Below are 9844 nucleotides of genomic sequence, written 5' to 3'. Positions count from 1 at the left end.
ACTGCGCTACTGCAGCCTTCAACACGCTCCTACTTCCGCTTCCCTGCGCGCATGCGTAGTACGGCGCGGAGGACCTCTAACCATAGAGTCTGGAACCAGTAGAGCGACTTCCGCGTGAACAGGAAGAGAGGGTGCGGCGATGGGCGGGGACATGCAAATCTCCTTCGCCTCTACACCAATCAGCTGCAAGAGCGGCCCGCAGGAGGCGTGGCCCAGCAGAGGGGGGAGGAGCGCTTTCCGTCCGCGCATGCGCAGTGCTCGTTCTACTCGGCTGCCATGTCGCCGCGCAGCAGCCGCCGCACCGGAGCGCACCGGGCGCACTCGTTGGCCCGGCAGGCGAAAACGAAGCGGCGACGTCGGGACCTGGATGAGATCCACGTGGATCTGCGGCCTGAACGGGCCGCGCGGCTGCTGCGCCAGGAGCCCGACCCCGACCTGCCGGGATGTGCCCAGTTCTACTGCCTGCATTGCGCGTGCGTGGGAGGGGGGTCTTTGGGGGCGAGTGGGGGCTTAGAGGGGAGGGAGTGGTGGTGGTCAGTGGGGGGGTCATGAGGAGGGTGGGATTCCTACAGGGTAAGGGCGGGGGTCCCCATGGGGAGGAGTTCTGCAGGGGAGAAGGGGTCTGAGTGGGTACTGGGTTATGGGGAGACCTGGTGGGGGAGGAGGGGCTCCTGGTGTGGAGTTCTGGCTGGAGAAGGATCTGAATCTGGGGAAGCTCTGCCTTCTGGGCACTGACCCTGGGGTGCTTGTTCTGGAGGTGAGGGATTCCCAGATCCATACAGCTCTATACTTCCCCTGACTGTGGCCTTTTGCTCTTCTCTCCCCACCAGACGCTATTTTGTGGACCTGACAAGCATGAAAGAGCACTTCAGATCCAAGGTGCACAAGAAGAGGTAATGGGGGGTGCTAAGCAAAGCTGTGCCCAGCCCCATTCCCAGTATAAGAAGGGCAGTGGTGGTGTCGGACTTGTCCATGTGCTTCCCACCCATCTCTGCCCCAACAGGTTGAAGCAGCTGAGCGAGCAGCCCTATACACAGGAGGAGGCCGAGCGTGCTGCTGGGATGGGCTCCTACATCCCCCCAAAGAAGGTCCATGTGCAGACCCAGTCCCTGGATGAAGTCGTGGAGATGGAGGCATCCAGCTGAGTGTCCATGCACAGGCTCCCTTTGTCACTGTGCTGCTGAAGGACTCTTTGTTCAGCTCTTTGCCAGGCGCTAATGAGAAGAAGCAGCCAGCGTGCTCCTGGGTGCCCTGTCTGCAACCCCATTCCTGGGGGCAAGCATGGGTTGCTCCATGCTGTGCAGTGTTGTGCTCACTTCTTTGCATTCAGAGAGGTATTAGGTGCCTCTGCTGGAGTTAGAGGTTGCATTGCCATTAAAATATATCAATGAAAACACCGGTGTTTGAGCTCTCTGGGGCAGAATGGCAAAGTCCCACTGTTCTTCCCTCATAATGGGGAGGAATCCCCCACCTGCTGGGGGTTATGCTTCTGAATGAAGTCTTCATCATGCACTTGGGTTTACTGTAAGCAGGTCACAGTGGGACTGCTCTTTTGGGCCTTGAAGAGGACATGCTAGTGTTCCCCCCCAGCAGGTACACTTCTAGGCTTGTAGAAAATCAGTTTAGGTCTGGTAGAACTCTGCAAGTGAGGGACTGGAGCTGTGCATGCTGTGTGATATGGCCCTCCTCATTGCATCCCCCCACCTGCCTCTGCTGATCACACAGTGTTGTGTACCTGTGCTTCTGCTGGTTGCAATACTAGTACTGCTGTGTTCCTGCACTGAGCCACACATCAGGGGTTTTTCCGCCCTGCTGCTTAGCAGCGTGACAACAACACAGCTTTGTTCAGAAGGAAAGGATTTATTTCCATGCACACTGCCTGGATTTATTCCCCCCTGCCTTCAGAAATCAAAGCGACCAAGTCCAGCTGTCAGCATCCAACTCTCTGCTGGGGAGAGCAGCCCCACTCTCTGCTCAGGGTTAATGAGCATGGGGAAGGGGAAGGCTGTGGTTGCACTGGGAGAAGCACTGACTGTGCTTTTTATCCTTGGGCAGGAGGCAGCCTCATGTCCACACATATCAGAGGCTTTTCCTGGTCTCAGTGCTCTGTTACCTAATGCTGCACAGAGCTGACCTCCTTTCTGCCTCTAATGGGGGGGGGTGGATGTGGCACTCAGCTCTTCCATCTTCTGGTCTTGTGCCCAGTCCTCGGGCTTTGCTGGGGTGTGGGGCTGTGCTGGTGGCCCTGGGTGCTGCTTGCTGCATCCTTTCACGTTGTTGGGGGCTTGAGACAACTTTGTGTCCCATCCTGGTGGCATCCCAGCTCCCAAGACAGGGACAGGTGTATGTTCCCCAGCTCCAAGGCATGGATGGGTAGGATGGGGCAGTGGTGTAGGTTGTCTGGGGAGAGCCACCATCCCAAGGCCTAGATGGGGACCAGGAGACCATCCCCACAGCCCATCAGGGCTGTGGGGGGGCCTTGGGGGGCCCAGCCATCCTCCGGGTACTGTAGAGGGAGAGGCAGAGCCCAGCAGCTGCCAGCAGCAAAGCCATGGAGGGCAGCACCCGCTCCCTGGGCTCAGCCCCACGTCCTGCTGCCAGCTGCATCTGGAGGAGATAAAGATGACGGCAATGGCAGACCCCAGCCTCAGAACCCCAACAGGGGCGTTACATGGCCTGAACACCCCCATTGCACCCAGCTGATGCCTGATATGTTATTGGGGTGACCCCAGCACCCTCACAGCCTGCTTGGGGGCATGGATAGGGCCGAGTGCAGCCCCAAGGCCCGCTGGCCACATGGACAGGATTGCTCTGCAGCCTGCAGGCCTTGCAGGCAGGGCCCTGGGCTCCCTGTGAGCCAGGATAGGGCTGAGCACAGCTCTGTGGCCTTCAGGCCGCGTGGGCAAGATCTCGGGGTCCCCCTGAGCCCCTTCCCAGCCCCACGAGCACCTTACCTGGAGCAGGCGGAAATAGCCCGGGGTCAGGCGGCGGGGACGGATGATCATGGTGCAGAGGGAGGCAGTAGGTCGGACCCACGGCCCCTCCACACACGGCTGGTGCGGCACGGCTGTCAGCAGCGATCAGCGCCCGCTGCTCCCCCAAGCGCACACGGTGCGGCGGGGGGGCATGGAGGCGTTTCAGGGGGGATCCAGGGCGGGTTTGTGGCTTGGAAATGACATGGTTGGAAGGGAGGCAGCGCCTCGCCTCAACTTCCCTATTGCAAATAAATCGTGCTCAGGGGGGACTCCAAAATCCCGCATCAGTGTGGCTGCGTCAGTGCTGGGAGTTGTGCCAGGCCTCAGCTGTGGTGCAGGGGGAGTCACAGCTCAGGAGGTGGGAGTGGAGGATGGAGCTCCCTGCAGTGAATGCTGTCCCTGTGAGGGCCTTTGATGGCTGCAGGCCCCTGTCTGCTGCGTGAGTCACTTGGGTGCGTCGTGGTGCCTCACCCCACCGAGCTGTACTGGGAGGGAGGGAGGGAGGGAGGGAGGGAGGGAGGGAGGGAGGAGAGGAGGCAGGAAGCTGCGGTGAGCAGCACTCAGGTCCGCCAATGGGGCCGCCCTCACCTGGCGCAGGTGAGCAGCGACGAGGGCGGTTCCGGCCCTGCCGCCATGGAGCCTGTGGGCGCTTGGGGCCCTGCACAGACTGCGGCCTGGCTGCGAGGTGAGAGCCCTCTGCCCCAAGATCCCCCCCTGGGGGAAGACCTCAGCCCTCAGGTGGGAGGGTTGCGTCCCTGCTTTGGGGGCAATGCTGTGGTGACATTGGGAGCCCAATGTTCCCCAACCTTCACTCTTCCCAAAATCCTGAGGGATTTCAAAGGGAGAGCAGTGGGGGCTGTGAGCACGGTGCTGGCTGACACCTGGTGCCCTCATTGCATGAATGGAACCAGGTGTCACCTCCACCATCAGGTCACCCGCGCCAGGGGACAGCAGACGGGTGTCAGGGCCTCCCCCTCACCCAGTGCCTGGCTCTCAGCAGGGCTGGACACAACCGTGCAGGGGTATCTCTTTGAGGAGTGGGGTCTGGCAGGAACTGAGCTACTGAGGCTATCAGAAGGAGCTCTGGAGGCACTGGGAGTATGGCGTGTGGGACACCAGGAGCTGCTGCTGGAGGCCGTGGAGCAGCTCCGAGCTCTGGTGAGCAATGGTTCAATGGATGGTGGGGTCTGGGATGGATGGAGGGGGGACATAGAGACAGCTGGATGGAAGGAGAATGTCAGGATACTGTGGGCTGCAGGGAAAAGGAACATGGGAACACTCTGGGACTGACGGATTGAAGGGGAACATGGATACAGCTGGGCTGGGTGGGACATGGAGGGTTATGCAGAGCTGGATAGAGCAGGGGGACATGGGGATACCCTGGGCTGGTTTGGAGGTTGAGGAGGACAAAAGGGGATGCCTGAGTCTCATTAGAGTTGAGAGATGGGAACACTTCAACAGAAGTTGAAGGGAGACATGGAGATAGCATGGGCTGGATGGAATAGGATATTAGGTTACCCTGGCTGCATGAAGAGGGGGATATCTGGGACACTCTGCACTGCATGGGTGCTGAGGAGGTGATGTGAGGACACAATGGGCTGGATGGAGGAAGGATACAGGGATACTTGGACTAGATAGGACATGAGTAGTTTCCTAGGGCTGGATGGAGTAAGGAACAAGGGGATGCTCTGGGATAGATGGAGGTGGGGACAATGAGATTGCCCCAAGCTGTGGCAATGGGAAAGGCTGGGGCGGAATCCTGGCCACCCTTGGCCACTGTCCTGGCCACGTCCTCACTGCAGGACACAGAGCTGGGGAGCACCAGCCTGAGGACACTAACAGAGAGGCTATGGGAGCTGGCACAGCGCACTGAGACCACGGTACTGGAGGGGTCACCTGGAGGGGCCACCCTACCGCCACCCCCCATCACCCTGCTGGCCTGCGTCGTCGATCTGATTGGAGCTGCCAAGAGGCTCTTCTCCTGGCTCAACAGGTCTGGGGCAGGCAATGGTCAATTATGGGTGCTGTGAGCACATCGCCCTGGTGCTGAGCTCTCAAACCTCCGCTCCAGGTACCTCTTCTCCACCCTGAATGACTTTTCATCCACTCGGGACATCGTTCTGCTCTGTGCCCACCTGGTGGAGGTGCTGCAGATGGTGGGTGGCCACACAGCTACATGACCATGGTGATGGGCACAGCACAGCTAGTCAACCTCCCATCCCCTAAACCCTGGAGAAGGGGGAGAGATGGGGTGAGGGAGGAGGTGTTGGGGAGGGCTGGAATTCAAATGATCTGTTTCACTCACCCCTGCTCTTTTTCCTCCCAGGACTGCTCTACTGCAGAGCGGAACAGCCAGATTCTGTATATAGTGAGTGCTGGACAAAGAAGGGGCTGTGGACATGGGGGTCCCAGCAGTCCTGGACCCACCCCATATCTACATTTTTACCCACAGTGCCAGCACATCATAGGCATCTGCAAGAGCATCGTGGGCTGCAGTCCCCCAGCACTGCTGGACCGCAGGGCCATGCTGCAGCATGTGGAGCTGGCACTGCCCCTCACACCACGTGAGAGCCCTCCAGATTCCCCCAGCACCCCCACGCTGCCCCCTGAACTGTGGGGCAGCCCCCCACCATCCCCCAGCACCCCAGTGCTGCCTCCTGAGCCACCAGGGAGCCCTCCAGCATCCCCCAGCACCCCGATGCTACCCTTCAGTCCACTGGTGAGATACCCACTGCCCCAGTACCCCTCACCCTCCTTCATCCCTCCTCACTCACAACTTCCCCACTGCACTGCAGGGCCTGGAGATCACCTCCACCAGCTCCTGCATGCACTTTGTGTCCATGACCAGCTCAGAGGTAAGCTGGGGCCTGTTCCCTTCTTGTTTGTTACTGTCCTCTGATGCCACCTTGTCCCCCTTTTTACCCTTGGCTATTTGGAACACTGCAGCCTGTCGGGCTGGGTCCTGGGAGCTTCTTAGGCCTTGTACCACCCTCCTGTCGCCAGACTGCTGGATGGCTGCATGTGGCTGAGTCTGGGCAACTCATGCCATGAGTGGCTGCAGCTCATTCCACCATCCCCCACCCCTGGACCCTTGGGGCTGCCTGGCACCAGGGTCAGTCCCTGGGTTAATGGTTAACCCCACTCTCTCCGAGTCACTCTACCCTTAAGTCCTCCCAGCCCGGAAAGCTCCATAAAGTTCCCTGTTGCCTGTATCTGCCTCAGGCCCTGGCTGTGCACGGGGGTCGCATCCTGCCCGGGGATGAGATCGTGCAGGTCAATGAGCAAGTGGTGGTGAGTTGGGGACAGGGGCACATGGGGATGCTGGTTTACCTGGGAGGAATCCCAGTACAGCTGGAGCTGTGGGTTGCTTTCCTCTGGCTGGGAAGGATTTTGTGAATGCAAGAACGTGAAACAGAGAGGATGTGGGGACCAGGAGGGCACATGGGGCCAAGCTGTGACCCTACTCACCTGGTGCCCTTGGCAGGTGGGTTGGACACGCATCAACCTGGTGAAAAAGCTGCTGGAGAAGGCGAGTGGAGTGTCACTTGTGCTGAAGAAGGTGCCCCTCAGCCTGCCTGGCTGCCCCCTGCCCACCAGGCTGCAGGTGAGCATTCCCAGTGATCCCAGTGCCGGACTGGGCTGTGCTGGGAGACAGCCCTATGGGAGGTCATCCCAAAATGCGACAATGCAAGGTGAAGCACTGAGTCTCCATTCACAGGTGCCAGGTGCCCATCTGGATGGTGTGGATCTCCCCAAAAGCAGCAAGTGCCCGAGCAGCCCCTCGTCCCCTGCATCCAGGTGAGCCCCAACCTCGCGTCCCTTCGCCACAGTGCAGAGCCTTTGTGCGAGCAGCCCAGGCAGCTGCCAGGAGTCTTAAGCAACAATATAAACAAAGAGAAGTGCCTCTGTTTGTAATTAATTCACTTGGTAACATTTTAATGGGGAGGGAACTATATTTAGAAATGACCCTTCTCCTCGCCCGGAATGGAAAGAAGCACATCGAGCCGTTGGCTCCGTGGGCTGAGCTCACTGCTGCCGGGAGCTTTTCCGGGCGGGAGCAGTACTGGGAGCCCCACAGCCGGGCAGGGGGCACTGTGTGGCTCAGGGGACCCTTCTCCCCCAGCACCACTGCCGACGTGGACTCAGGGCCGGACCCCACCGCTGACAAGGACAAGCACAGCACAAGCCAGAACAGGGAGGACGTGGGTGAGCTCCAGCCAGCAGCACTCAGCCTCGGTATGGAGTAGGCTGAGGGGAAGGATTCATTTCTCCCCCAAGGACAGGACGCTGCAGCCTTGCTCACTGTTTACAGGTACTGGGGAGGACGCAGTGCAGGAGGCCAGCACCCCACCAGGCACCCCAAGCTCACTGTGTGCCTTCCAACCCTGCACTGCAGAGTGCAGCCCCACAGCAGCCCCCAGGGCACAAAGTGCAGAGCCCAGCCAGACCCCCAGGGAGGTGAGAACTGGTGGGAGCATGGAGCTTTGTGGGGTATTCATGGGGGACACGAGGATCGTGTTTAGGGGCAGCTTGCTGCTGAAGGGTGGGCGAGGTGGGGGTCCCACGAGGCTGTGGGTGCTGCATTGCTTCACATTGCATCTGTCCCCATCCAGGGCAGCCCTGAGACGGGACGCAGACCCAAAGGTGAGTGGGACACCACTGTCCCCAGGCTGGGGTGAGGTGGGCTGGGGGCTCGTCCCCCTGCCCCGCTCCTGAAGCCCCCCAAAATGCTGCAGGAGTGGCGACCAGGCTGAGCCGCCGGCGGGTCTCATGCCGGGACCTGGGCCGAGTGGATTGCGATGGCTGGCTCCTGAAGAAGAAGGACCATGTGGGCTTCATGGCCCAGAAGTGGAAGCGCTGCTGGTTTGTGTTGAAGGGCCACACGCTCTACTGGTACAACCACCCCAACGTAAGTGAAGATGCCCTCGCACCCTGCCACCAGGCTCTGCTCCAAGGCGGGCAGTGGACGTGGCTGTGTGTCCCCCACAGGATGACAAGGCTGCAGGTCTCATCAATGTGGCCACTTACAACCTGGAGAGCACAAGGGAGCAGAAGAAGAAATAGTGAGTGGGCACTGTGGTGCTGGCAGGGACCCTGCAGAGCAGCGGGTGCTGTGACATAGGGGAGGCAGGACACGGACTCAGGACAGCTTGTGTTCCTTGCAGTGTCTTCCAGCTCTCCCATGATAAGTACAAGCCCTTTGTCTTTGCTGCAGAAACGCTGGCAGATTTGAGCATGTGAGTGATGTAGCAGCCTGTAGTGGTCCTGCTGCAGTGGGCTGGCTGTGACCCTCTGTCTGTCTGGCCTTTTTTCCCTAGGTGGGTCAGCCACCTGATTACAGCTAAGACAAAGCATGCACTGGCCCACCAGCCTGTCCCGCACAGGGAGGAAGGTAACATGGAGGAAGGAGATGGGGAACGGTTGGGAGAATTGGGAATTTTGCCCATGATTTGGGGAAAGTGTGAGAAATGGACAGGAGGTGCATGGGGGGGGTGCTGCTGGGACTGCCCCATGGATCTCTGCTTCCATCCTCCCCCATGGCCTCCAGATTGCTACAGCGAGACAGAAGCTGAGGACCCTGATGACGAATCTCCCCGGCACGGCTGTGAATTGGTGAGTGGCCCTAAGGGACATCCCAGGGTGGGAAGGCAGTTCCTTATCTCATCTCCATCCCATCTCTCATCCAGCCAAATAAAAGGCTGCAGAATGCTCCAGAGAAAGGCCAGCTCTTCCAGACTGGTGGTGAATCCAGCAGCCCACAGAGCAGCCCTCAGCCCCATTCACCTGCAGGTAGGTGCTGGTAGGCACGAGGGACTCTGTGTCCTGTGCTAAGAGGAGCACGTCGCCTGTCATCCTGGGTGCATCCTTTAACCAAATTCACAGCTGCCCTCTTTTGAAGCACAGAGGCTAATCCTTGTCTTTGCAGCACTAAGGGGCTGCGTTTCAGTGTTTCTGCCCATGTTGATCTCTGGCCCAAACTCCCCTTTGTATGTGGGTTGTAGGTGGGGGTGTCCCAGTGGGGTTTCAGGGTTGCCTGATGTCATGGCATCCATCTCCATGCTCAGAGCCTGGCGAGGAGGACCTTGAGAGCCTGATGTGGTGCCTGAGGCAGGGCGGGGTGTCCCTCATCGGACGGCAGCGCTTCCTGACGCAGGAGCAGTGCCGCAAGTCCTTCATCCGGCGCAACAAGAACCCCTGCATCAACGAGAAGGTGCACGCGGTGCGGGCCCTGCAGAGCACGCTCAAGGTGGGAACCCACGGCCCTTTCCCAGCCCCTCCTCCTGCCCCAAAACACCCCTGTAATGTGTTCTTCCTCTCTGCAGGCGAAGCTGGCGGAGCTGCAGGCCATCGAGCAGCTGCTGGATGATGCCGCGCTGACCTCCGAGAAATTCCAGCACTGGAAAGAAGAGCACCAGGACCTGTACCAGGAGCTGCAGGAGTGGTGGGCACAGCAGCAGGGCCAGGACAGCAGCGGGGGACACGAGGCTGAGCAGAGATCCCCAGCAGAGGCAGCTGAGCCCTGACACCCCCCAGAGCCTCCCCAGGAGTCATTTCTCATTGAACTTACAGCAAAGCGGGTGCTCTGCCTGTCCTGGATCGGTGCGGGGGGGGGGTTGGTGACACTGCAAAAGGCTCAGCCCCCACAGCGGCTTCTGCTGGATCACCCACAAGGGTGGGACACTGCAGGGACAGCCCTGCTTTTATCTGAGGATGCTTTACATTGAGGACAGGGCTTTGTCCTGGCGGTGTCTGCACCGTGCCTGCAGCCAGCAGCAATTCTGCTGCAAATAAACCGCTGACAGCTGTGCCACGTGCAATGTCCTGCTGTGACATCCAGCCCCACGTACCACCTGGGGAGCGGAGGAGCT

General features: G+C 59.7%; 2 protein-coding genes and 1 long non-coding RNA gene across 8 annotated transcripts; 2 read left to right on the top strand and 1 right to left on the bottom strand.

Annotated features, from left to right (window-relative positions):
- Window positions 1-261: 261 nt before the first annotated feature.
- ZNF593 (zinc finger protein 593) lies at window positions 262-1394 on the top strand. Its single transcript, XM_015883593.3, has 3 exons — window positions 262-473; window positions 831-893; window positions 1004-1394. The coding sequence occupies exons 1-3, from the start codon at window positions 277-279 to the stop codon at window positions 1143-1145; spliced, it is 402 nt and encodes a 133-aa protein (XP_015739079.1). The 5' UTR covers window positions 262-276; the 3' UTR covers window positions 1146-1394.
- A 446-nt stretch (window positions 1395-1840) lies between these two features.
- On the bottom strand, window positions 1841-3244 carry LOC146758121 (uncharacterized). The gene is made up of 2 exons (XR_014935131.1): window positions 2955-3244; window positions 1841-2607 (listed from the first exon to the last, which is right to left on the bottom strand). It is a non-coding gene; the product is annotated as an uncharacterized LOC146758121 (long non-coding RNA).
- Window positions 3245-3308: 64 nt separating this feature from the next.
- Window positions 3309-9786, top strand: CNKSR1 (connector enhancer of kinase suppressor of Ras 1). Of its 6 annotated transcripts, none has more exons than XM_085518008.1 (21): window positions 3309-3414; window positions 3976-4133; window positions 4778-4968; window positions 5047-5131; window positions 5302-5343; window positions 5428-5694; window positions 5771-5830; window positions 6198-6266; window positions 6460-6579; window positions 6694-6773; window positions 7099-7211; window positions 7288-7433; window positions 7589-7619; window positions 7712-7884; window positions 7965-8038; window positions 8141-8212; window positions 8294-8367; window positions 8524-8588; window positions 8663-8765; window positions 9041-9222; window positions 9299-9786. In XM_085518008.1, exons 1-21 carry the CDS (start codon window positions 3390-3392, stop codon window positions 9497-9499), a joined length of 2331 nt encoding a protein of 776 aa, XP_085374134.1. In that variant the 5' UTR covers window positions 3309-3389; the 3' UTR covers window positions 9500-9786. The 6 variants fall into 6 exon arrangements, with proteins under 6 accessions (XP_085374134.1, XP_032304819.2, XP_015739065.2 ...); XM_032448928.2 differs by lacking the exon at window positions 3309-3414 and adding an exon at window positions 3511-3660 and having other exon boundaries at window positions 7099-7181; XM_015883579.3 differs by lacking the exon at window positions 3309-3414 and adding an exon at window positions 3511-3660.
- Window positions 9787-9844: the final 58 nt, after the last annotated feature.

Source organism: Coturnix japonica, chromosome 17 (assembly GCF_054131305.1).
Source record: "Coturnix japonica strain WE chromosome 17, WE-NBRP24, whole genome shotgun sequence".
In the NCBI taxonomy this organism is placed as follows: Eukaryota; Metazoa; Chordata; class Aves; order Galliformes; family Phasianidae; genus Coturnix; species Coturnix japonica.
Note: the sequence above shows the minus strand (reverse complement) of the source record. Positions and strands in the feature narration are given on the sequence as shown.

Bases quoted from the DNA above. Each gene is read 5' to 3' on its own strand.
- ZNF593 (XM_015883593.3), top strand. From the start codon at position 277: ATGTCGCCGCGCAGCAGCCGCCGCACCGGAGCGCACCGGGCGCACTCG. The intron at 474-830 runs GTGCGTGGGAGG...TCTCCCCACCAG, and splicing joins TTCTACTGCCTGCATTGCGC to ACGCTATTTTGTGGACCTGA. The intron at 894-1,003 runs GTAATGGGGGGT...CTGCCCCAACAG, and splicing joins TCCAAGGTGCACAAGAAGAG to GTTGAAGCAGCTGAGCGAGC.
- CNKSR1 (XM_015883579.3), top strand. From the start codon at position 3,609: ATGGAGCCTGTGGGCGCTTGGGGCCCTGCACAGACTGCGGCCTGGCTG. The intron at 6,267-6,459 runs GTGAGTTGGGGA...TGCCCTTGGCAG, and splicing joins AGGTCAATGAGCAAGTGGTG to GTGGGTTGGACACGCATCAA. The intron at 8,589-8,662 runs GTGAGTGGCCCT...TCTCTCATCCAG, and splicing joins CCCGGCACGGCTGTGAATTG to CCAAATAAAAGGCTGCAGAA.